General features: G+C 36.1%; 1 protein-coding gene across 2 annotated transcripts in view; it reads left to right on the forward strand.

Annotated features, from left to right (window-relative positions):
* LPCAT1 (lysophosphatidylcholine acyltransferase 1) overlaps positions 1–27,024 on the forward strand; it is a 64,962-nt gene extending 37,938 nt beyond the window's left edge. For both annotated transcript variants that reach the window (XM_085318712.1, XM_085318711.1), the window contains 5 exons: positions 1,232–1,357; positions 8,526–8,679; positions 9,582–9,680; positions 12,127–12,265; positions 17,610–27,024. In XM_085318712.1, the coding sequence (XP_085174838.1) occupies positions 1,232–1,357; positions 8,526–8,679; positions 9,582–9,680; positions 12,127–12,265; positions 17,610–17,794 (703 nt within the window). In that variant the 3' untranslated portion in view covers positions 17,795–27,024. The remainder of the gene's footprint in view (positions 1–1,231; positions 1,358–8,525; positions 8,680–9,581; positions 9,681–12,126; positions 12,266–17,609) is intronic.
* Positions 27,025–27,906: the final 882 nt, after the last annotated feature.

Raw genomic sequence — 27,906 nt, forward strand, 5'->3', positions numbered from 1 at the left:
TTCTCTAAGTTTGACAGTTAATTGGTGGATTAAAGAACTGGCTGATGTAGTTTACATTGACCCTACTTAACAGAAATGAGCAGTTACTGTATGAGAGGTGAACTAGATCAAAGTGGCTACAGTAAAGAGTAGAATTAAATATGGATTTTTCATCAAAGCAAAAATGACTCTGGAATGCCTCAGGTGGTTGTAACAATCTTGCCATTAATCTGTATTAGCTTTATGGATTAAAAAAAGGTGGTAGTAAAAGGCAGTAAAACCTGTAGAGGAGAAAAGTGAAGCTCAGTTCAGAAGTGTTCAGAAAGACTTTATCAGACCAGGAAGGACTGCAAGTGGAGATATTACCTATGTTAGTGAAGAATATTGTCAGCTATATTGGAAAGCATGGCAGATGAGTAACTCATATATGGAGCAGTTTGTAGTTTATGCGTTTTTTAATTTGTGCACTGAATTTTTAAATGCTTCTTCCCAAATGAGGTGTCTTTCTGTCAACTTCAGTATGGCAAATGCAGTGCCATTGCAGTATTGAGATTTTCTTGGAGTGTCATAGTTGCTTTTGTTGCCCCACAACCTCAGATTCAAAGTGAAGCAAAAAAGAGTAGTTAATTGTATGATATATAGTAATCCTTGAATATTTTTTTTCTTCTGCTTTTCCTGTATCATACATTAAAAGTTGTTTTCTTGGAGTTCATTTTAACTCCACATATTCTGTTTTATCCTTTGCATAGAGCTTATACTACCTAGCTGTAACAATGTACTTTGAAACTATTATCTAATGCATAATTTTAGTATTATTTCCTGAAGGTAATAGTTGTTCTGCTCAGATGATTATTGATTTGTTAATGTGTTGCTGCAATAATAGCATAAATAATACTATAATTAAACATTAATGATAAAATTAACATAATTAAACATTAATGACAAAAAAGTAAATTTTAAACCTTTGTTATTCACTTCTATCAAGAAATTAAGGAATATGAAAATCTCTATATTGCCTTCCCCCCAACACTTTTGTGTTCTTATAGTTTCTTGTAGAATCAAAATAAATGCACTGCAATGGGTATATAGAGTGTGCGTTTTTATGTGAACTTTCTCTTACAGGCTCTTTCTCTTCTTTATTTTTTGAGTAGAGCATAATTATAACAGGATTTCTTGCTATACAAAATGGAACAGTGAAGATTCTGCTCAGATTTCATGGGTTATCTCACTATGTTTCTTTGGCTTATTTAAGGGCATTGGGCGTTTCAGTGACGGACTATACATTTGAAGATTGTCAGCTAGCTTTGGCTGAAGGACAACTTCGTCTACCTTCAGACACATGCCTTTTAGAATTTGCAAAGCTCGTGAGAAGCCTTGGGTGAGCATATGCAATATTCATATATAAGATGCATCTGTACTATGTAACTGAGTTTATATTTTTTTTTTCCTCATATAACAATACTGCTGTTATGCAAATGGAATGCTGTCATGTTACAATTGGGGAAGCACTAATAAAGTTAAGGCAGTACTGTACTAGAGACAAATATCCCATGCCCAGCTTCAGATATAAAAAGAATTTACTTGGACTAGTAGAAGAAAAACAGCCATATGTCACTTTAAAAATTATTTCCTCATTGTTTTTCCTCATCTTTTAGTGGGAAATCAAGTCATCTCTTTAAGGAGTAAGGAAAGTGAGGGGGAATTTCTTCACTGTGAGAGTAATGGAGCACTAGAACAGGTTGCCCAGAGAGGTTGTGGAGTCTCCTTCTCCGGAGATATTCAAGGCTCGCCTGGATGCAACCCTGTCTAACACATTCTAGGTGACCCTGCTGAGCGGGGAGGTTGGACTAGATGATCTCCAGAGGTCCCTTCCAACCTTACTGATTCTATGATTCTGTGAAAGGGATGGAGATTCTCTTCTGGCTATCTGAACAGGAAACCTATGTAATTATTCACTCCTACATACTTGAGAGGTCTCCAAGCTTTATGACCTGATTGGGAAGCTGTCTTATGTCTAAGTAAGGGCTCTGGTTCTTTTCTGGCCTTAACATGAGAAGAGGAACACATGTCTGGGAAGCAGTTTTCCCACATTGTAAGAGAAATGCAGTTTTTTCCACTTCCAGGTAGCACCCTTATATCCTAATGAGTAGAGTAGGTTGTAAAATTAATTTTGTTATAGTCTGACAACTTAGCAATGTGTCTTTGAAGAATTCATTCCGAAATGAAAGTGTAAGTAGAAGATATCTCCTAAAGAGGGCCAGGGATGCTGTGGGACTCTTAATATTTGATGGTCAATTGTCCTTCCCTCTAACATCTGTGAAAGGAGGACAGTGCTGCCTTAACACACTCCTGTGACTAGGTTAATGCCATAATAGTGAAGGCGAGGGGGGAGGAACCCTTTTTCAGAAAGTACAAAGAAATGGTTTACCTTTTGAGTGGGTTATTGTTAGATATGCTTTCTAATGAAATGGAAGCATTGTTTAAGCAGTGTGGCTCATCTCTCTTCTCTTCTGGCATCACTTTTGTCTGGTTTTGCCTTTCAGAAAAGCTTCAGCAGTGAAAGAATTCACATAAACAAGCCACTGAGCTTGCTGCTGTTTTCCAGCTGTCTTGTGTTTCTCTTCTCACCCTGTCAAACAGCTAAAACTAATCTTATAATTTCAGCCTTTTAACTGCTTATGTATATAAACATCCTTTCCTCTTCATTTTTTTGGTCTCTTCACCTGAAGCTATAGCACATAGTTTCATTTTTTCCATTCCACATTTTAACTATTTCCTATCACTAATTTTTCTTTTATCTTCCTGCTTGTGCACATCAGTAGATCTTTCTCTTCTTTATTTAATAATAAAGAATGTGGGATAAAGGAAGGAGTGACAAGCAATATATTTATTGTAAGGACTTTGTCTGAAGAGACTGCCGGTAGGATAAGAGAGACTTCTAAGGGAGTCAGGAAGATTCTTTGCTTTGTTCCAAAGACTGTGAATTTAACTGTACTCAACAACAGAAAAACAACAGCAAAAAAAACCACCATCAGCACCAAGAAACCTCTTATGGTGCAGGTGATAATCCTGGGATTGAGTTTAATCTTCTTGTAAATTGAGCAGATGGAGAAGCCAGACAGCTATTCTCTCGAAGTATGCTTTTCTAGATTGTTTTGTCAAAGGCCTCTAAAACAATTATGTGCATTTGTGTGAGTGAGGTTCCCCACACTCCAGAAGTTCTGTCTGGTTTGAGCAGTTGTACGTTTGGCGAAATATCCAGTCTTGATCTGAGTATTTGCCAGTAAGAAGACTATTACCATGGTTATTTTTCTGATGCAATTTGATGGAGTTTGCAATAAGATTGAATCCCCATCAAGCATACAATAGAGATGCAGTCATTTTGCTGTTTATTCAAAGGTTTTGAGGCCAAGGAAGCATTGTGATCATTCAGCTGCATCTCTGAATTTTTTCAGTGATTTTTGTATCCAGTCCTAATACTTGTCTTTGAGCAAGAACATGCTTCCTAGAAGCATTCAGTTTTAAATTCAAGATTTTTTCAAGTAAGGCAAATCCATTTTTTTAATTAATTGTTTGAAATCATGTTATACCTCTGCTGCACAGCAGAGTTGTTTCCGTTCATGTGATGTATCTGCAGGACTCATCAACCCTCTCTGTAAAATCTGCTCAGTCTGTTCCAGTTAGCTGGATGGGAGCCAACCTCAGTCCAGAAGCCATGTAGCAACAGTAGCGTGGTCCCAAGATTTGTCTAATGGGCCTCTAAGAGTATTAGTTCAAGCTTTGTGCTAACACAGCTGTACTGTTTCTAGGTCACAGCTGGCTGAAATTCAGCTGCCTTGTACTCAACTCTATGGTGAAAAGACTGTTCTATTGATGAGATCACATAGTCTGACCTTCTTAAATTGTGTTCCTTATTTCTCAAGTAATTAAACTTCTGTCAAACACAATAATGTATGTTTGACTAATGAACAGTTTCCTAAACTGTATGCAGTCTTTGAAGGTTTCAAAATGATAAATCTTCTGTTTTATTTAATGACTTATTCTCATAATTAAATGGCCCACTATTTAAAATGATTGCCTATTTGTACTTCACATGTATATTATGTTCCAGACGCTGAAGCTTGTTAAGGTTTTCTGACTGCTTAAAGAGCTCCTTGGATATTTTCTCACTGAGAACGTGTTAGTACGTTTAATTAAAGCACCTCTCCAGCTTTGTATGAGATGAATTTGTTTGAGCTGCTTAAGAGTCTCCTTGCAGGCAACTACTGTGAAGTTCTGATTTGATTTGTCCCTATAGCCGCAAATTTCTGTTGATTCCAATTCCTGCACTCACTTGGCCCAAGAACTGTGGTGACTCTCTAGCATTAATTTTTGTTCTACTTTCTTACAGAAACCCAACTTATCAGCCCTCAGTGTCTTCTCAGAGAATGCTTGATTTTTCATTCAAATAATTTTATAATTCTTTAGTTAAGATTAGTCTCAGTTGTAATTTTTTTGTCTTCTGAAAATATTAGATACTATCCTTAAAGTCAAACACAGCACATACTGTAACCCTGCAACCCTTAGTAGAACACTTCTACCCATCAATGTCTTATTTCTGTCATTTTACCTTCTACTTTTGTTTTTTGCTTACATTTGATTTCCCTAAAGGACATGCATCTTTTAATTACTATGTTTTGACTGCTTTTAAACAAATATTATAAAAATCAGTCTTAGTGTAGTCTGAAATTTTTCTCAAGTAATTTTAATGACAGACCTTTTGCATTGTTTAAAAATATACTGGTAGCCTCATCTGGTAGCCAGATTAAGGATAATCTGTTTGCTTAGCCCTTGTTTGATACTTTTTTTTTCTCCTCTCTCTGATCTCTTCCAGTATTATTTTTGCCTTCTCTCTGCCCCTCAATTTGTTGGCATCTAGTACTGCATTATTTACTTGATTACTAAGTTTTTCTTGTGGGTGTGTGTGGGTGTGTGTCTTAATACCTTGGTTATAATTTGGTATTTCTAGCAAGGATCAGTTTCCTTTTGTTTTAGTCATCTTTGTTTTCTACTCCTTGATTTTTATTGAGATTTTCATTTTTCATTTTCTTAAATGTCAGACAGCACTAATACCTGTAGTTCAGGATGTCATGTTTTCTCCTCTGATACAACAGTTAGCTTCTACTTTATGCATCAAAAAGCAATGTATAAAGTACAGCAGGACATAATACGGTGTTGTAATACAAGTGTGTGTTCTGTTATTGATATGCATACAGCATTGGATCCTTTGGTTTGAAGGATTTTGACCAGTTGTGATGCATTTGCTATACAGACTCTGAGGTTCTTTGCTCTTCTGACTGAAGGCGTGATAGCTGTGCTTCTTTTAAATGGTTTGGTTTATATCATGTCTCTTTCAGGTCAGATTGCAAAAAAAAGTTTGCTCTTTCTCTCTAGATGTATTAGTTTTCACAGTAGACTCATTCTAGCGTAGTTCAGTAATTTTTAACAATGGGCAGTGATTTCTTTAAGAATTCTTTCGGCATCCGTAGCTTTCCTGGACTCAAGTATTGCTGCTCTCTTGGACCCACATGATGAGTACTGGAAACATCTGTTGCACTGAACAATTATCTGTCCCCAGAAGAACATTCTTCAACCTTAGAAAACCTACAAGGTTTATCTCCTTATGCACTCCTTGGCCCTGCTGAAATTCAGTGATAGTAAACCTACTTATTTTAGAACCCAAATCAGTTCTGATCCTTTAAAAATCTTAGTACTGAGATGCGAATGAACTAAATGAAGTAGTACTTCTGTTTTGACCACCACTCTAGAATATTATTCCAACCAGTTGGCCACAGGGCTTCTACTTGGCTATGCCCACATATTTGTATGGTGGCTCATAAGAGCCACAGACAGGAGATAATTACTTCACAGACTTTGTACCCTTCTGCTCTTGATCAACAGTCAATACCATCCAGACTAGCATGCAAATTTCTACTGTCTTTCTGCCTGAAGCTGTGGTCCAGACTGTAGGTAGAGTTTTGTGTTCCTGTTTTGCAAGTGTTTAGTGTTCAGTCTCCATTACAGGAAAAAGTCACGTGGAAGAACATCAGCAGACAAACACAAAAGTATTTGCCTTTTTCATCTTAAGGCATATTTCTATGTGAGTTTGCAAATTACTATAGTTAAGTTTAAGATCCAGCTGTTCACATGTGACTTTCAGCTCTGTGAGATACTAAGAGTTTTGTGCTGGCAGGTGCCCAACATACAAGAAAGGAGTATGTTTTCAAATGGTCAAATGCAGCTAAAACCAGCTAAAACATCTCACTTGCTCATAATTGTGATAGTAATGCAGAAAGTATCCTACCTTTGGGAATCTGGTTTTCCTTGTGAAGTCTGCTGTAAGGGACTTAATATTCATTGCAGAAAATGCATCCTGTCTGTCTTCAGGGACTTGGGAATAACTTTCATGCCAAAGTGCTCAGCTAAAAAGAACAGAAAAATGAAGCAAAATGCCACAACAGCAAATAAAGCTATATCCTGCAAAGCCTAGGTCCTGTTCTACTAGAGATCATTGAAGCTGTTAGGCAAACAAATATGATCTCATGAGCAAAGGCATTCACTATTGGTTTTCCAGCCTTTTATTCATTTGGAATAAAAACCACAATTTTAAAGGAATTGAGAGAATCAAACCATTTCACATTAATTCAGCACTTGTCTCAGAACAAGAAACTTGTGGGATTTGGAACACAGCTTCAGAACACTTTAGCACAGTAGGTTATGGTCCTCCACAGAGCAATTTCTTTCTGATTCTGGAAGAGGCAAAGGGAAGTGAACACACTTTGGATTGCCAGGAAGTACAATGCATTCATATTGAAGTTGAAGCTAAAAATATTTACCTCACTAATCTACATACTCTTTGGGGGATTAGCTCACTTTTTTCTTGTATATTTATAATTCCAAACTACAAGTTGTGCCTAAGATTTGTGATGAGCCACACCTACTTTCTTATATAAGGTTTTATTCTTCCAATTTTTATCTGTTCAAATTAGTTATTTTCCAGTGGAGAGGAAATCCCATCAAGTCACAAATGCTACTCATGAAATGAATACTCGCACTGTTCCAGAAGGTGAATTTTGAATCATTTCATTCCAAATCAGATCTTTCTGATTCATAGAGACAGATGTTAAATTGTATATTCTGTGTCAGTGATGGCTTATCTGAAGAGAAGATTCAGAAGTCAGCTGTCCTTAACCTACAGTTAGAATTCATTTCTGTTACTACAGTGGGGATGTATATTCACTGATTAGGATTAGTCAACTGTTATTATGTAATGCCACATGCTAGAAGCAGAGTTGTATATGCATCTCAAATTCTCTACAGATTCCTTTGTCACTGTTCCTGCTACTCTTCTATTGGACCAAGGAAAATGAATGCCTGCAGAGGAGTTATCCAGCTCTTGTCATGTTGTCAAGGACTAAAACAGACAATAGATGTCTCACTGTCAGTTTGGAGAACACACATGAGTTTTTTAGGGAAGATAGGACTCTGAAACAACAGGTGCACGTTCAGGTCTTATAATTTGGAAATACAGGGCATGGAGTTGCTTAGTATGTTGCAAAATAATATTGTGTGTGTGTGTGTGTGTATATATATATATTTTTTTTTTTTTTTTTTTTTTTGCTGCTTTCATCTTCATACTGAAAAGTTTGGGTGCCTACATTACCTTAAATCAGTTCAGAGCAAATCTGCAGATCAAAATTTGGTGGATGCCGTAGTGGGGAGAGAACTCATTTTCCCCGCAAACCTGCAGCACAGCAAATATTTAATATATTAAACTTATTTTTGTGYAGCAAAAAGGAAAAAGCTTGACTTAGCAAGAAATAAACCTGTTCAGCATATCTCCATTAATGAAAAACTGTTTATACACCAATCAAAATCTGATTTTGCAGTCAGAATTAGCAGGGAAATTTATGCAGCTGTACTTAACTACTAAAGCAGTGTTTGGGTAGTCCCCTAACAGTGTCCAACACTGGACAGAATGTGAAAAGCTAGGACTAACAAACAGGATTAACAGTATAATCACTATTATGTCATCCCTGACTTCTTTTAGGCAAAGTGCATCAGGTCTTTCCTGTTTAGTGCCATTAGTAAATTTGGAATCAGTAATTGGTTTATGTTACTGTCCTACAATAAGGCCATGTTCAGGTGACCTCAATCCCACCTAGTTGCCTTTACCTACTATTCCCTATTAACTAGTTCTAGACTGATATGTTTCTTGTACACTTTGAACGTCTTATACATGTGGCTTACAATCAAAGTGGAATAAAGCATATTAGTTTATGACCAGGGTTCCTAAGTCCTTGTAACAATTTCTAACATAGTTCAGTAACTAGTAGAAACCTTAAAAATATCAGAGTCCATTTTTTTATTATAAAAAAGTCAGTAATTCTGATCTTGAATCTGCAGTGTTTTACCCCGTTATCATTCATTGTTTCATTCAGTGCACTGATACTTCTATTTTAAAACTAGGTTTATTTTTGAATGTGCAAAAATAATATGTTTTCTAGGCTGAAACCAGAAAACCTTGAAGGAGATCTTGACAAATATGCTGAACGTGCCATGAAAATGAAAAAAGAAAAGGTTGATCTTAAAGCATTTTCAGCATACTTGGAATTTCCAATTTCTTCCACATTAGAAAGTATGTTTGCTCTTTTTGATGAGGTAAGAAACAATACCATGTTTAAAAATTGTATCACTTGTGATAAACTCTGCTTTAATCTAATTTTGTTCCTATTGAATTCACTGAGATCTGATTTGAGCCAGTGCTAAGTGCTTTTGAGAATATCACTATAGTATTTACCTGCTGGACTTCCCTTTGAGCAAAATAAGACTACATTTGATTGATGGCACTGCCAACTAAATAAAGTAGTCATTCAGATAGAAGATAAAAGGAGTATCAGTTGGACATAACTGATACCTTTTTCAGATGTAATATATGAGAAGGAAAAAAGATTGGTTCGGGCCAAGCCTGTCTTGCAACGGGATGCAATATCTATCGGTCAGTGTTTCCCTTACCTTGTAAATAAATCATTTGTTCTTCCAGGAATGCCTGAAATGTTGAAGGATCCAGAAGCTTGGCAAACGAGTTAGTTTTTCATTCCTTTGGCAATCAGCTAAGATGGGAAATGACCACTATCTTTTGTCTGGATGAGATGTTGCTAAACCAGGAGATTAGATTATGCCCACAATGTTATCCTCTAGGCTAGAGAGCAGGTGTCATGTATTCAGGGCTTCATTTAAGCTAGTTTTGTTTGCAGGTTCTCTAATTTTAATTTTGACCTGGTAGTTTTGATGTCTTAATGTAAAGCCTTAAAAATAAAAGTGTAAGGTGGTAATAGTAGTAGTGTCTCACAGGAATCTTAAGACTATGATTTCTAGGTTGAAAAGAGTCTACAGAGGTTTACCACCTGAATTCTTGCACCAAAGTAATTCACATTTGGACCTTCATTGCAACCATATGTGTAAAGCTCTCTCTGAATATTCTACATCTCTGGCAGCTGTTAAGTATTTATAAAAATTCTGAGACGAATTGCGGTGTTTTGAGGTGAGATTTTTCTTTGCAGAATGAATGTGGCATAATTGACATACGTGAATTTGTCATTGCTCTGTCAGTTGTCTGTAAACCATCCAAAACTCTGGAAACAATTCAACTGGCATTTCAGGTAAGCAGTATTTTCTTCCTCTAAATAGTTTACATACTTTGTTTTTAGAAATGGTGCTATCAGATTCACAGAATCTTGTTTCACTTGCTCTTTTTATATGTACTTGCATTTAAAAAAAAATACATTAATGCAAAATTGGAATTGGAGGGGGGATCCACATTCAGAGGGAATGAAGCACAGGTTTGGACTTCGGCCATGTAAAACAATGGAAGTTTGGAAGGTGCATTGATCTCTGTGGAGCTCAACTAGAATCTTCACCAGCACACTGACTTTCTCAACTGCAGTCCTTTGTTGATTGCTCCAGACTAAATGCTCATGAGCTGTGCTTATTGCTGTTTATAATCTGTTTCTGTTGAATGTCTTTTCTCCAGGTTAATAACGTTTTTCAAAACATTCATTTTTATATGCTCATAGAAACATTTTTTTCTCCTTTCATTTCCTTGGTAAGATTCTGTAGTCTTACTGAATTTCTGTGGTATTCCTGCAGTTCGGAAGAAAATTCTTTGCCCAGACTTCCAGAAGCACTCTTGATCATTGTCTAGCCCCAGTATTTTGTTGGAGCATCAGCACAGATGGCTAGTGCAGGCTCTTTGGGAAATTGGCAGCACCAACACTGAACATTTGCTATTCCAGTGGATTTGTCTGACACCTTAATTTGTAACTTTTAACTCTTTTCTTTAATACTGCTATTTCAACATATTTTGTATCAGTCTTTTCCCTTTCCCTTAAACTTGCAATGTCTTGTGCCTCCAGTGTTGTTGAGACTGGAGAGAGCTGATGYTTGATGCTGTCATCACTAATGAATGAATGGGGTTGAGAGCATTCCCTTGCATAATACTACATGATAGCCTTATATTCCGAGTGTAGCTGTTCTCAGGTTCTTCAGCATACTTGTTTTTTGTTGCTTTTTGTTTTTTTTTTCTTTTTTCCTTCTTATCTATGTTTTCCTAAAGAAGTGAGTCTCCTGTGAATGTTTAGTGTTTGCATCTACCATTCTCACCCTTTGGCAAACAAATTTGACTAAGGAGAAAGTGACATTCAGTTCCTACAAATTTTGTGAAAATCAGCAGCAATTAGAGGGTAAACTTATTACTGTTTATTCTAAGGGGAAAAGCAGAGAGGTCTTTGCCCTTACTTAATGGGGAAGCATGGGGAAATGGTCACATGCTGTCTGGAAAGCACTGTATGTTCACTGTAAAATGAACACAGCTAAAGTTGAATGTAAGTTTTGGGCAGTATTTCAAATAAACTTGATTATGATGATGCAAAATGTCCATCAAAATACCCTTACATTTAAGAGAAAGATAAGATCTCAGACTAATATTTATTTTGGAAGCACCTAATTTAAAATTAAGAACCATTTCCTGCAAGATTTGTTGGTTTTCAGTATCTGCTGTAATCTTGGGAACTCACAATGCATAAACTGAGTTCCCAGGTTAATTGTAGAACAGACGGAACTATAAAATTGCAAAGACAACATGCATTAAGATGGGGAAGCATTCAGCAAGACAGAGAGGGCATGGCTTATGGTTTATCTGGCTAGTGATGATCAGGATAAAAAAAGGTCTTGAGCTCAGGAAATTTTGCTGATAGTATTTTAGGAAAAAGAAAAAAGGAAAATAAAACCTGTGAAGTGATTTTGTGTGTATTAAAAAAAGTATATGTATATAAATATTCACACACATGAAACTAGATATATATTTTTAAATCTTTTCTACCTTCCCCTCTCCCTCCCTTTTCCAGAATCACATATATTAAAATCTTCCACACAGCTTGTTGGGAGGTATTGAAAGATTTGGCTGGTTCACGAATGTGTGACTTTGAATAGTTGCTGTTTTGAACCACATGATACTTTTTGCAAAGCATCTGGTAATTTGCTTTTAGGGATAAAGTGCAGCATGTCACATAATTGAACAATTGCTCAAAATTGAAGTTTTTCAGTATGTTGTTACACAACTTAAAATAAAGATTACTGCACCACCAGATTTCTGGTGGGCAATTAAAAGTTGTAAAAGAAAGAATTATGATAATAAATTCTAAGAGCAGCACTCTAGTGTAAGTGCCAGACATCCTTCCTTTCTAATTGCTAAGCAAATGAAAGGGTGTTTTGAATCCTGCCGGTGTGATGTTTGTGAACCTTTCCATCAAATATCACCTTCTGATTACCTGATCTGTGAAAACACAGAAGGTTTTATTAAATCAATATCTTGTCCTTCCACTTACTCTTGTAAAACAGAATGTAAGTTAGGTGCTAAAGTAGAAAACATGAGTCCTGTTTTGGTCATGAACTGTTGTTTTCCATGGAACTTTAATGTTCTTGATTCCATTGAGGTGTGCTCTTACGGCAGCAGCTTTTGCTGTGAAAATACTTCCTTACATGCCTGTTTTGTTCAGCCTCATCAAATTTCAACTTTGCAATGATTTATCTTGTTGTGTTGTTTCATAGCTATACCAGTCAGAAAATGGAACTATACTAGAAGAGGATTTAGCTCGTATTCTGAAGACTGCCATGGGTGTGTCACAGATCAATGTAACACACCTTTTTAGAGCTGTAGATGAAGAAGAAAAGGGGGAGATTACATATCGTGAGTATTTCAGGGGGACCTGAAATGTGACAAATGTAAAGGTTGTCTAAATTTATGTAGATTTACAAACAAGTTGTATTTTTTAGATTTACCTTTTTGTGTTGTTTGTCTTGTTTTGTAATTATAAAAGCACTGCAGACAGTAAATTTAGATTAAAAAATTGAACTTCATCTGTAATACTTAATGTCATGTTTATATACTTTCAGAGTTTTGTACTTTTGTATTAAATCAGGTAATACCCAGATTAGCTCTTTCAACATATTCTGTTTGTGACTTCTTCGTGTATGAATATGTATTTTTGAGAAAGCAGTCTTAGCACATCCTGTTATTTTCTGTTATATCTATTCCTCATTATTTCTGTCCTCCCAGAATACATTGAGATATAAGATTTCCTACTCCTAAAGTAATTTCTCAGCCTGTTTGAAAATAAGTTATGGGGGAAGGGATTGGAGGTAGGAATATGGGGGGGGGAGGAATTTTGAACTAGCAGCTCTATATATAGTCTATAATGCAGGTGATTTGGAGGCAAGAAAATTGCATTCAAAAAATGGTGAGATTTGGTGAATAAGGTATGGCACTAGAAATCAAGGCTCTAATTTCAGTTGTATCATTTTTAAGTATTAATATCATTAAGAATGGTAGTAAGATTAAAAAGTAGCAGTAGTTGTCTAAAGCAGCCTAACCTGCAGGCACACCTATATTCAGAAGTTTTTGATAGCCAACATATCACATATCTAACAGAAGTGCTTATGATTTGCCCCTGCTCTAATAGTTCTTCAGGATTATCAGCATGTATTTAATTTGTAGAAATGCTACAAATTAAAGCATTAGTATTAGAAAACTGCAATTTCTACACTGGTAATTCCCACATTATTAAATCCATGTGTAGTGCTTCAACTACAGCACCATTTTACTCATTTCTAGAATGAGTCTGATTACTACTGACTTCCCCCTCCCCTTTTTTCCTAACTGTTGCCTTTTTGCTGCCATCATTCCTGCTGTATTTCGCCTTTCTTCATATATCTTGCCTGCCAAATCCCCAGCGTTATCTCTGTCCCTCCTCTATGACTGCTCTTTTGCTGACTACCTTTGTTACTCCTTGTTTTTTCCCAACTCATTTGTAGTCATTCTTTTTTTCCCCCCTCTCTGTTGCCAGCTTCAAAAATGCAAGCACTGAACTTAAGCTGGTGAGCCCAGCAGAACTCTTAATGTTAGCATATCTCATTATTTGAAAATTGCTAAATTTGAAATAGTATACAAGCAAACTCAAACCGATTCACGTGGTATCCAGTATAAATTATTCAATAACCCATCTTTAATAATACCCAGTTGCGATTAAATTTGCACTTTCCCCTAAGTGACTGTGGGATGTTTCCAAAAGAGGAAATGCTGTCCCATTCAGCTACAACAGTGGCCACTGAAATGTTTTGCTGCTATTTCCACGTCTTTCCTTCTGCATTCACCAGTCATCTCTTAGGAGGTTATACAAAGAGGGGTGGTGTTTGCATTGCGGCTTTGAAATTTTGCTTGGATCTTTTTCTGAGAAGTGCTCATTTTATAAAGAATACAAACATTGTAAAAACATTTTTAGCAACTTACCTGAATGTTGAATCATAGTAAGGACAATTGTCCCATTTTATTGTGGTAGAGAATTGGAAGATGAGGGTAGACTTTAGAAACTGCATTTGTGATTCCTCAGTGTTTCAGTTTATCATAAATATTTGGGGCCTTGCCTTGCCAAGAATGTGTGTAACTTTCCATGCATTCAATTTGTTGCAATGCTGAGAAAGGAAAGGCAGAAGACTTGAAAATTACAGTTTTTATGATGGCACTGTCCAGCAAAATTCTGGAAAATAAAAGCTATGTCTCTCTCCAGTGAAAGAGCACTGAAATAACTCTGGATCACACAGCAGGGAAGACTGCTCACAAGCCTGCTACTCCCTTTCTACTCCAAATTCCAGCACCTTAGAATACCAAATACTCAGGCTTATGATCTCTGAGAACAAAAAAATACAAATTATCCAACCATCAAGCCTAAATCATAGTACAAGGCCTTGAATCCAGAGATCTCATCCTGAAGTAAAAGCTCAGGTTGCAGGTAAACAAAATAGCCAATAGCAAAATTAAGATTATGTAACTAGTTTAATAAAGCTGGATCTGAATTGTTTGAAGTTTGGATTTTTGGCAGTCCGCTATTAGCTTAAATGCTTAGATGCACCTTGTTTCCAAAGCTGATAATCTATAATCTAGAGGGACAAAAATTTTCCATCTTCAGATGATTCTGGAGAATTTGAAAACATGCCTATACCTTCCTACAGTTATGCTGCAGGTATGCATCATAAGTTCTCAGAAACTCTGCCCTTCATAGATAAATGGCAAACTGTGTTAAGTGCTCTAAGATCCTGACTTGCTTGCTAAGAACAAGGATGGGAGTGAGGCAGTATTATGAATATCTGCACAGATGCACGCTTAGAAGGAAGAATTATTAGAAAATAGAGTTCTTTAAAATGTATTATCTGAACTGTATTCACTACCTATCTATTCTGTTTGTCTTGGAGATCCTGCATATGAAAGTGATTGTATAGCTGAAGGGGGAAAAAAATGGAGGAGATTCATGAACTTGAGCTTTTACCAGGATAATCGGTTAGTGAGAGTATGCAAGAATTTCATGCAGGTACTGGGAATGCAAGAAGAAAACATCTGATTTGAAGTTCCTGAAGAACATACACAGACTTAATGCAAAAGTGTAGACAGCAATTCTAAAAAGAATTCTACTTTGGTCCTTTGCTACCCTTTTTGCCTTTTCCCCTTGGTGAAGGGTGGAAAGCAAAATGACTTTCTCCAAGCAAATGAGAAAGATGATCTCTCTTTTTCTCAAGTCTAATGCTTCATAGTTGTCTTAAGCTTGAGTGCCAAGAGGAGAACTCGAATTCAAAGCGTTACTGGAACAGCTTGTTCTTTGTAAATCATCTTGTCCCATGTTTCTGAGGATAAGGCAAATCCCAGCAGTCTTTCTATGGGCTCTGCTCTGAAGCATTTTGATAAAAGATTATTCCTTTATATCTTTAGGACTTGTTTCAGCAAGACCCAAAATGCCTACTTAGATCTCTCAGAAACATTATCCTGTGCAGTTCAGTCCTCCTTAATCCAAGTTTTTCATTTGGATCCAGTACTGAAAATATATTCAAAGATGGTGACAAAATTGTTAGGGTGCAGGTTAGCATAGATATTGTCATATTTGTGTGAAAACCACTTTAAAGGATTTTATGCATTTGTTTTCTGAAAAGATACAATTGTCTTTTGAAGAATTACTTAGAATGGCATCTACAGTAAATTTTCTAGCCTTTCCCATGCAAAAAGGCTTCTGCCTAATATGATTATAAGAGCATCTTTGCTGTTGGTTGAATTTTTATACATAGTTCAGTTGGGCTAAATTCTCAGCCTAGAAAGACTATTTTTTTTCATGGTCATTAATATAATAAATATTTTGTGTGTTAAGAGGAGTAGATTCCTGGGACTAGCTTAAAACTTCCCTGTGAAAAAAAGGAAATGTTTTCGTATTCCTGCTGCAGGCTAGACCCAAGGGAGGCTGATAGATCATTGCTCTTCTTTTTTCCTGCAGTATCATAGTGTTCTCAGTCATATTAGTTGAATATACTCAAGTGTTTTGATTATGATGAACTAGCTTGCACTCAAGTGTTTCAATATTATTAATACAACATTATTAATACACTACTATTGTAACTACCACCACTTAAAATAATTGTTCTGCAGTTCCTTCTTGGAAATGATCAGAGTATTGGACTCTTTGCTATGAGATTTAAAAAAATTTGAACTTGATTAAAAATACTGTCAAATGAAAAATTTATGTACGTTTTACAACATATTTAAGATATTCTTGTTTTCACTGAGGGATTGGTATCATTTATGAGATACATCAACCTGTGCTGTATATTTAAGCCCTTGGGGACTTCACAGACAGGAGGACATTTTTAAGAATAAAACAGTATTAAAAGTATAGGTTTTTCAACACGTGATAAAGGACTGTGGGATTTTAGGGCCTGAATATCATCAACTTTCACTGAAGTTACAGGGTCCAAAATAATTTTGATCTATATTAAGTTGTTGATAGAAGTTTTTCAGTTTTTCTCCTGTTTGCACAAAGGTGAAGATTTCGTTGCATTCTCCCCATCCACCCCTCTGCACCAATTTAGAGGCATTGTTGAACTACACCTTCCGTGCCCCTGTGAGCCAAAACACATTCCCCTGTGCTTTGCAATGCTGAGAGAAATACACTGTCCCAAAGAGCAAAGGACAGAGGGGAGAGGAGGCTGTGGTAGTTTCCTTCTTCCTACATCTAGTTGTACCAGAAGGAACTGAGCTTCCCTCATCTGAAGTTCTGAAGTTACTTCAGCAGTAATTTGCTCTGCACTCTGGGGAACTTGCCTGGTCATAAACTCTTTTAAGATAATAGAGTGAATTTGAGTGGGCTGTATGTGATATGCTATAGATGACAGAGTTAATGATAATGTACACATCCAGCTTCTTGCAGTGTCAGTTTACATTATAAAAATAGCTTCTTATGACTTGGATCCTGTACAGGATCTTGATGTTTAAATCATGTCTGAGTAAACAGCCATATGGACAGATTGTGACAAGACTGCAGTGCCTCATTATRACACAAAAATGTAACTTTTTGCTGTTAGGAATTCCCCCCATCCCCAACAGCTAATCTTGTTCCCTATTTTGTTTTATTAACATACAACACTAAAATCAGTTTTTCATAATATGAGCCATGATGTATAAAATTTTTAAAGTGTTTTAATGGAATAAGCAAGCAAATGAATTAACTTCTCACAATATCAATCTTTAAAATATTGGGAGCTTTGAAAGGGTGAAATCTTTAAAGAGGAAGGCAGTAATGACAGCCAGCCTTGAAGAGAGGTTGACGAGAATTGTCAGTGGAAAGTATTGCAGGGTATGTTTGCAAAAGACTTCCTAGATTTTTAAGAAATGGCTCCTATAGTTGTTCACTATTGCTCCTCAGCTGGAGGGCTTCAGTCAGTGCTCCCCGTGTGATTTTTAAGCAAATCTGAGTATGTTTACCCCTTCTTGCACAAGCTAAGCTGACTAACTTTTCTTTGAAAGGCTTTGAAGAGTGGTTAGATGACCTTTTGCAGCGACTGAGTCGTGAGGGTGTGATAAACTTCTGTTGAAAAGTTGAAACAAGCTATGAGGCTAGCATTTTTTTTTTCCAAAGTGATCCTGTCATTATACTCCATTTGTGTTTGAACTTAGCATTTCTTTGTTTCAAAGAGCTAATATATGTAAAAAATCTTTTTAGATGACTTCTACAAATTTGCCGAATTGCATCCACACTTTGCAGAAGACTATCTGTATTCTGATCAGATGGGAGCTGAGAGTGGTTTGGAAACTTCATCTCTTCCTGCTCCTAATGGCATCTGTACTGACTTCAGCCCTGAAAATGCTGAAGATAAAAAGAAGCCCCTGCAGAAGAAACTGAACTAATATTACAACTGTTACCTTCCTCTCCTGGTGAGAGGATTGTTTTTTCTTGGGATTTTCATAAGTCACTTCAACTATACAGCAAATACGTTTTGTGTATGAAAGTTCTCCCTTAATACCATTCTTTGATTCATATGTGCTATATTTATTAGTATGTTCCAGGTTACTTTGGGGAAGGTGTTTTTATTTTTCTTCAAAAAGTCTTTGAAAGGCAAGAATGTGAATGTGCTTCATTATTAATGTTCATATTTAAAAGGAAGCGACACACTTATTTATATTTCATTGGCTAGTTTCATGTACAGTGTCGCACAAATTGTGCATGTATAAAGAAACTGTAGCTACTATGGTGTTAAGTGCACTTTGGTGATTAGTGTTTTCCCTAGTTACAGGGATGTTTTGGGGCCAAATTTTGCTGTCCATATCTGCATAGTCAGGCTTGTTGATTTCAGTGGGATTATTCTCTTGAACAAGGCAAGCACATTTTTGGCCATTTGTTTTGATTTCAATGAACAGTTCCAAAACAATAATGAAAAAAAAAAAAAAAAAAAAAAAGGATTACTTTTTATTTTTATTGTTGAGTGGCAAAATTGTTTCTCTTTCAATCCACTCCATGGTAGAATGAAAAGGAAAGCCTCTCTTTTTCTCCCTCCCTCATCCTCAACACTTTTTTTCTACTGTAATCTTCCAGATGCAATTAAACTTGATTTTTTTTCAAAACTGACATACCACGTGTTGTTTGCAAACACATGGCAAAACTGTTCTGTGCTTTTTTCTTAACTTGTTCAAATCAAATCATGTCTGCCTAGTATTTACATGGGAGACTTATCAACAATTATATTTAATCTAAACTTATCAGATTTCTTCTGTAGAAAGCCTATATACAGAGATAACTTAGGATGGAAGACGCTAAAAAAATTTAGTTGTATCAGCACAAATTTGAAAAGGTTGCCGTTACTCTCAAAGCAAAGTGAGCAAAAAGTTGCAGGACATGCCAAAGGAATGCTAGTTAAAGCTCTATAGCAACATTAGATACACTGTGTATAACATAGATGTAACTTTATTTTAGAACTCTTTTAAAGAAATTTAAAAACATTTGTATTAGGAACATTTCTTACATCTTTCCTCTTGTAAAGCCAGATGCCTTAATTATCAATGATTAGCTCAGAGAAAAATTGAAACTGTTCCAAAAACAGGGAGCTCCACATATTGGAAAATGTGACAAAAGCCTCAGAGTAAGAAGTACTGTCACAAAACAACTGTAAAGGCAAGTCTGCTTCCAAACACCACTACCAACAGTTTACTTTCAAATCATTTATGTGACTAACCCTGCAGGGGCCACATTAAAATGATGTTTTTGTGAATGGAAAGCTGCCATTGACATTTGGATCTTCCCCATGTTAGTATAACTTTAAAACTATACTTGAAAGGGAAGAATTTTAGCAGAAGGAAATTGTTTATACCAAATGTTTTGGTTTTTTTAATAGCAGGAGGTTTTTTTTTGAAGCTCATTAGAGTATTGGAATGTGTCCTTAGAAATCCTTAGCTGCACGTGGCAACTTTCTGAACTAGGAGAAACTGGCTTTAATAGGAATGATATGGGGCTATGCAGGGGTATGCCCTTATCTGGAGGTGATAGTTAAATTTTTGATTTAAGTAATGCATGCCCACCTAGAGGATTTTAGCAGATTGGCAGGCGTGATTAGAACTAAAAACAATCTTGAAAAATTGGAGAAGTTATTTGAAAAATAAGACCTCTAAGGAAAAGAAAGGCAGGAAAAGTCTGCTCATCAAATACAGCATAGAACGGCTATAACTGCATAAAAAGGGCAGGGAGGGTGCAGTGTATCACACACTGAGGACAGTTAACTTGTTGCTGCAACAAAGATAGTCATTACAGTGGAATGTGTAAAAGGTGTAGTCTGTATGATACTTCTGGGTTTCAGGGATTAGTAAGGCCTTCTGGAAGTACCTATCCATATTGGAGCACTTTAGAAAGATGAGGAGCATTTGAACAGAGTTCAGAGGACAGAAAATACTCAATAAAAAGATGTAAAGAAATACCTAATCAAAGATGAGGGAACTGAAGGAAGATACATGCGCAGTCTTCAAATATGGAAAGAGTTGCTATAGAGAGGATAGGAACAGTTTGTTTTTTTTTCCCTCCAAGTTTGTAGTAGATACAGCCAATTAATTTAAAAGTGAAACATTAGGAAAACTTGCAACACACTTAATTAAGCTTTGCAGCAGGTTGTCCAGGTGGGCTGAGGAGCCTCTGCTCATTGGAGGTTCTGAAAACAGAACAAAAAGGCAGTTAATGCAAAGACATTACTGTTTTTGCAGATCATGCCCTAGGGTTGTAGGAGTAGGTCTTCTGAAGTCCACTTTCTAATTTTTAGGGGGTTTTTTACAGCATATGTATTTTAGTATGCAAGAGAGGGGACACAAACTGTAGTTTAGGCATCACATGTGACCTGTAAGATCTCTTGGGCCCTGTGGCCCAAGACAGCTGCTCGTAAAATGGTCATGTTTTGTTGTGTGGGTGAGCTTGGGGAGCTGAGGATTTCAAAGTGTAGGAGAGGAGATAGGGTTCTCTGACACACTTGCAAACAAGAAAGAGCAGCTGAGTATTTCATGAAGACCCCGGGTGAGAAGGAGTTTTCAGAGAAAGGAGTGCTCTACCCACATCTATGAAAGAGCAATAAAATATGCATGACATTGACTAAATTAGAGTACACCTAATTTGTACGTATTGTGCTCATATCCAGGGCACTTGTCTCCTTTAAAAGAAGCAAAGGATTTGTTTGGTTTCTTGTTTGGTTTGGAGAGGAGATTGCTTTTTAATTGGTATGAATGTAATAACTGCACTTGTTTGTAAGCATGCAGCTAAGGTGTTCAGAAGGTGCAGGTTTGAAGGGTGCTGCAGCCTGCAGTAAATGGGTCCTTAAACAAATGTAACAATGAATGATGAAGATGCTTTAAAAATCCTGTGTGTCATTTCTGTCCACACAGCTGAAACACTGCAGGAGCTGCAGTGCTGAAGAAGCCTGGTTGACCAACGCTGCATTTTCTTGGTGAATAAGCAGTCTTGGTGGAGTGGCCATTTAAAAAAAAAATCCAGATTCTGTAATGATTCGCAGCACTCATCCTTTTGCAAGGTGATTGATGTAGGTAGAGAAATAATGTGGTCAATATCAGGATGAAAACCTAATCAGCCTGTATTAACATCATAAAGATGTTAATAAATACAATCCAGGGGATATCAGCATATGTAGTATATCAGGCTATTAGACTGCCTTGTAGTGACAGAAAAGCCCTGCAACTAGGGTAGTAAACTCAGAGTTTATTGACAGCTGAGACCAGTAACACATTGCATTAATGTAGCAGCGTTCATTAGAACTCATCTGTTCTCAGACTGCAGTAATGTTTTAGTAGTTCCACATAAGCAGCCTTTTAAAAAGGTATTAGAGATGGAACAGCTAGATACTGATACATTTAAGTTTCAGCAAACTTCCCGAGCTGCAAAAATAGATGTGAAAAGGCTGGACAGGTTTCTTCCCCCTCCACCAAACACTAGTGTAAATGCTTTCAATTGCCAGTTCTACAAAGACAATGTATTATTTTAACTGGTCATAAATTTACACTGAGATGCACAAAGAAATTACTTCAGTTCTTTACAGCAGTTTCACTTAACAAATAATCCTTATATAAAAAGTGGTGTGAAGCCTTTCAACATCTGTCTCTGGTCAGTTAGTAGTGATGAATGTTTTGCTACTTTTATGTAATGCTGCCCTCCCTTGTCAGTAGTGCTCTTAAAACAGCCTGAATATATGTTGTTTGAGGGAGAGACTCGAACAAAGCTTTGTTATTCTGATATGGTTGAAAAATATGCTGAATTTGGAAGGAATATGAACACCAAAATCCACAAAACTTTGGAAATCCAAGATATCTAGAAAGTATCATTTTTGTTTCATTTATTTTTCTTCAAACAAAAAACATTAAAAAAAACACAAATGTTAAAAGGTACAAAGCATGTTAAAACAATTGTCTTCACCACAGGAAGATAAGTTCTACAGTGGATCTTTCGGAGTGAACTGATCTAAGCAGATACATATTTCACAAGGTAGTATTATAGACAATTCTAAAGCCTTAATGGAGAAATTATAATGGAGAAAGTTGTATACTGTTTTACACCAGTGAATTTCACTATATCTGACAATGCATTTGTTTTAGTCAGAATCCTCTTACTGTGCTAGAAGACAAAAACTGTATTTTAGCTGTTTGCTAATCCCATTTTGAAGGTTTAAATCAAAATCAGAGAATCAGTGAGGTTGGAAGGGACCTCTGGAGATATCTAGTCCAACCTCTCTGCTAAAGCAAGGTCACCTAGAGCATGTTAGGCAGGATTGCATCCAGGCAGGTTTTGAATATCTCCAGAGAAGGAGACTCCACAACCCCTCTGGGCAACCTGTTGCAGTGCTAAACCTTTAGGTCACAAAGTTTATTTGAAATGCAGGCACTCGTGCAGAAGGGAAGTGATGCAATGTCTTTAGAAGCAAAGCTACAGGAAGTAAATACAGTTTTTGTGCATAGCTGGGAATATTTTTATGCACACCAAACAGATTTGTTAACTAGTTTAAGTATTGGGCTGGTATGGAAAGTATATGACTATAATATTCATAATATTATGTAATAAATATTTTTTCCAGAAAAGAAATTGTTTCACTTCAACATTTGGATAGTTTGATAAACTTTCTGAAGGAGATGTATTGTTTATGAGTTTTCTTCTAAGGCTGTCTTCAGTATTGTAATTAAATAATTTTTCCTACATTAAATCGTCGTTTGGTAAGTACAGTATTTCACTGTTTCAAAACAGTGTTTAACTCCCATTCTTCTTTCCACTCCTTCAAAAGAAATGTGTTTGTAAATTAAACTGTAATTAATGAGAAAACACTTAAGTTCTGCAACATCTAATCTCTTGAGTAGGATGTTCCATAGGTCCCATGATCTCATAAATTATATAAACACAGCTTTGCGTATATTATGGGACTTCAGTAGTATGGAAGATACTCACTTCTGCTAACTTTGACCAAGTTGGATTAATTTTCCTGTGGGTCAGAGTGTGGGTCATGTGACCTTCTGAAATGTTGCACTATGCTTTCTGTTTAGTTTGAAGCTTCTGCTTGGTTTCTAGCAGCACTCACAGGAGTGCTCTGTAATTAAGCCCAGAAATTACAAATACGTAGGCCAAGCATTTCGCATTAGCAAGCTCTTAAGTTAGACTCCTAAATGTATATTGAAACATATTGACTGAGCACTTCAGATGGTTGATTACTTGGGTATCTGGCTTTCAGCTAATTTTGAAAACTTCAACTGCCTAATCACTGTGGCCAGATCCTTACAAAATAGAGGAAGAGTAGGTCCAACAGTCTGAAAATGAAGGTAAGAATTTGTAACCAGTGCCATTGTTCAGTCAGTCCAGCAAGACCTCACAATTTGGTTCATAGGTGAACAGGAAGACTAGGACACTTCTTCAACTATCCTTACTTTCTAGCCTATGATACTGCACTCCCAGGTAGGTACGGATTAAGCCACCTGTTTTTCAGTCAGATTTCTTGAAGGTACTACAACATCGTGTATCTAAGTGACTGTTCAGGTCACTAGCAGCACAGCTGGTGATGATCATCTCCTATGAGGACCAGAAAAAAATATACAGACAATGATGGGAACCTTGAAAGACATTCTTAAAGGTAAAATCCTCCAGCAGCGCCTTGGAGGAACAAATGTCATTATTGCGTGCTATAGCTAAGGCACAAAACTTAGTATACAAATTAGTTACCTTTGTGCATAAATGATATAATAATGAGATAAAACTACAGAAAACACAGCAGCAGAAACATCATCCTTTAGATACGCTTGAACATGCATGTGACTRTTTCCTGTATCTTGTTGATATGAGAGTTTCATTCGCAAGGAAATCTGTCAGGTTTATTTCAAGATTTTAATTATTTTGTCTTTTGCCAGTGAGAAGTGATTTGTTTTGTAGAGGATGGCTCCTTTTTCCCTAGATGGGATATCTGCTTCATCATGTGTAATGGCATCAAACTGAATTAAGCAATATTGACAGAGCAGATTTAAAAGGCTTATAAAATGCAAGGTTTATGTTTCTGTGAAATAGGATGAGACTTTTTTTGCAGCAATTGATACTCTGTCTAGATTGCATTGCAAGTTCATTATGCAAAAGTTTTGCTAGTTGTGATAGCAGCCTGATAATTGCATTTTCTTTAGCAAAGTGGCATAGCAGAGCACTCTTTCAGATTAACTTTGGATGGCCATCTGTAGCAGGTAAAGAAGCAGGTACTGATCATTTAGTTTTCAAATGATTATTCACACTGCTAAGACTGGAAATGGAAACAGTAGAATCACTTCAGCACAGACTGCACCCAAGTTACTGCTGCTGAGATAATAAGCTTACATGTAGTTTCACACCAGCACAACACACTTCTTATGCTTCTTGATTCTGATCTAATATTTGCATAGGGCCACATGAACTTGCCAGCTCATTTGAGGTTAGCTTGGGGATTTCTAAGAAGGTGCTGTGTAATAACCTGTGGAATAGTGTAATGGATCAGTTCTTTCACTTTGATCAAAAATCTCAGAAGCAAGACAAAAGTCACATTAATTTTTGTAATAGTATATTTTAATACTATGAATGGGTGCTATTTGAGAGTACCAGTTCTGAGCCAAAGAATCAAAAAGTCAGAGAAAAATTAGATGAACAACTGGTCCTGAACTAGAAAATAGTAATCCCAAAAAAGCCAGCATAGGAGCAAAGCTTTCATTTTACAGCTGGCCTTCTCCCAGAATGGAGAAGAATCTTACTTGGTCCCTTGAGCTGCTGGATTGAGTCTTCCACATCCCTGGCTCTTCCTATCTATTCTGCTGCTGCAGGTTGGCTGAAGCCTGAAGCAGACCTCTCTGTCTCTTACACTTAAGTTATATTCACAGACTTTCCTTTCTGATCAGAAAGGGGCAGGTGAACATTAAGATCTTACTCTGCTAACAGTACCCAAAACTGAAGCCCTGTATACTGCATTAGCTTGTGTTTGTCTTTATAGGATTATTTTTTATTTTCCTGCAGTTCAACCATTGTGGATATGTCCAGGTGACAGCATTTGATACTGCTTATGGGAAACTTAAATGTTCCTATGAACAATAAGAAATTAAATTTTGAAATACAATGGTAACCTTGATTTGGATAGACTTTGGATTGTGTATGTCACATTGGTGTGTGCCTGTTTACTTCTGAGTTCAGAATGCACTGTGCAAATAGGAAACCAGTTCTCTTCATGGGTACTGAAGAAAGTCAAAGCTCAGACACTTTTCATCCTACCATGGTATTGTAAATGAAATTCAACTGATGATAGGTTATTTCTAAGTCTATGAATGTATATTGGGGACCCCAAACACGTCTTCTATTGAATATCCAGCATGAAGACAATTTTGTATTTTAAACGCTAAAGAAATAAACTTGTAAAGATCTTGTATGCCCTAATTATGTATTTTTGTCGTATGTTTACTTTAAAGTTCAAACAAAATATTTCTTGTATTTCAGAAGGAAGATTTAAGTTAGCTAGTATTGTACTTTACAGACTGCGGAAGCAATTTTAAGTAAACAGCTAAAATTGAAATTTTATTTCTTAGATATGTGTATTAGAATTCCTTAAGTTAAATATCACTTATTACCAATTGTATATATTTAGACAAAAAGCAAAACAGTTGCAGCTGCTTGTCCGTATTGTTGTTTGTGTTGGTGATTTGTTTACATTGCTTTCTGTAATTGCTCTAACAATATTAAGAGCTCCATGTAGTAATTTTAGAAATAGAAGTCAGAAGTAAATCTCTTTAAAAGTGATAGATCTTGTATGCTGAAGGAGGACCAAGACTAAGCATCTAACTTTGTATTATGTATTGTTTAACTTCAGTGTTATGGAATTGCATAGAAAGCATCTGACATCTGTTCAATGGGACCACTTTTCAAACATTTTTGTAACTCCCAGCATCTCTACAAGTATGCAAGAGATTAATTAGTACCTGAGATCAAATTAGAAATCTGATTTGGAAGAAAATGAAGTTATCCACAAACTGAGAAATAATTCAGAAAAAAAATATTTTTAATCTCTTGAATTACTATTAAATAGCATTGAGGATGTCATTTATATATTTTGGGAAAAATTGCTATGTTTTTGAACAAACTGAGAATTTAAATGCAAAAAAAAAAAGTCTTTTAAAAAATCAAATTTGGGAATTTTCTTTTACCACTACTAAATCCCATTCAGACACTGCCATGAAGAGGATAGGTATAGTTGGACCAATAACCTGTGCTTATGGAGCAGGAAATTCAGTTTCGTGTGAACTCGCTTAGAAGGTATGATGTGTTTGTTCCATGAGTGGTACTTCTGTTGATTTCAGAGCTGCACAGGCAGACCTTGTGTGTTTAAAGTTGCATATTGGCAGCAAGTTTTTTATTATAGCCCTTGGATATGCAGTGTAATACCTGTAACAATATATAGTGCTAATGGATAATAATGAACTTGATACATATTTCTGCTGTAAATTTTCCTATTAACAGACTCCTATAGTATGTGTATATAGACAGTTATCTTTGCACTGAAGTGACTATACTTTCAGAATTGAAAAGCAAAAATGAGTAGTGTACTCAAGATGATTGTAGCTTGTGGTTCCAATGGAGATGCTTGGAATGGTTAACCTTTTGCATAATGAAGTATACAGCTTCAGTGCTACAAGTTTGATTTTTGTATTTTTTACTAACATGCATGGAAGACTAAGGATAATATTTTTAAAAAATGAGCTTGTTTTTGTACATTATCTCAACATTTAAAATTACATGATCTAACAGCTCTGAATACCAGTGATGAGTAATTTCTTGAAGGAAATACCTCAATTTGATCATTCTTTTCTTGTTAGTTGTCTGATACATCAAAATGGACTAATGTGCAAAAAATTATCTGAGCCAAATAACAATGACACAGAACCTTAAACTATGCTGTCAATCAAATGATTATTTACTAAAAGGGAAATAAGCGATACAGTACAAGAATTGATGTGCAGCATACAATCATAGCTCATTCTGCCCAAGTGGGCATTTTCCGTGTGACTGGCTTACTGTAAATTGAATTTTCAGCGTGAAACCAAATTAAAAACAAAACGAAAAATGTTTGATTTCCTTTGGATTTTTTTCTTAGACTTAAGTTTTTGATAAACAAGGTTTACAACAAGGAAAAGGATATAAACTGTAGCTGTGCTTAAAATCCAAGTCCATGTATGTTTAAGCATGCTTTACTGATGTGGCAGTGTGTCTAGAACAGTATTTACCTGACTAATGGGAGTACGAAATAGAGCTTTATAGGGTTTTTTGTTTGGGTTTTTTGTTTTAAATAGTAAGGATCACAGGGATATTGAGTCCAGTTCTTTTGTCCATGCTTAAGGTAGAATACTGAAATATCAAAAGAAATTCAGAAAAAGTACTCTAGAAGTCTGGACAAGTCAAAGCAGATTAGACTAAAGTAGCTCCAGCTCTGTTACTTATCCAAGAAAACAGATGAGAAGTGATTCTACAGTCCACAGATACCTAAACAAATCATAGAATCAGTAAGGTTGGAAGGGACCTCTGGAGAACATCTAGTCCAACCTCCCTGCTCATAAGAAACTGGTAAGGTAAAAAATCATGTAATGAGGTCCAGGGGGGTTATAAGTGGAACTGTAAGTATGAATATCTTTAAGAATATAAGTTAAACACTGGGGAGTTTACCATGGAAATTACATACATGATTCATGATGTGAAGGCTGAGTGAAGACTTGCTGTTAATGTTTTTCTTAAAAATAGTCTCCAATTTCAAGTTATAGGTGAATGCTCTTTATATAGAGAGATTACGTATGCAGAATGTCTAAAAAGAATGTGGTACATTTCCAGAAACATTTTTTAATTACAAATAAAAAGGATAGTATTATTCATAAAATACTATTACAGATTATGTAAATGTACAAATTGCATCCAAGATTTTTTATTATAAAGGGTTTGAATATCTCCAGGGATG

Source organism: Rhea americana, unplaced genomic scaffold (assembly GCF_003343005.1).
Source record: "Rhea americana isolate MKP2758 unplaced genomic scaffold, rheAme1 scaffold_55, whole genome shotgun sequence".
NCBI classification, from domain to species: domain Eukaryota; kingdom Metazoa; phylum Chordata; class Aves; order Rheiformes; family Rheidae; genus Rhea; species Rhea americana.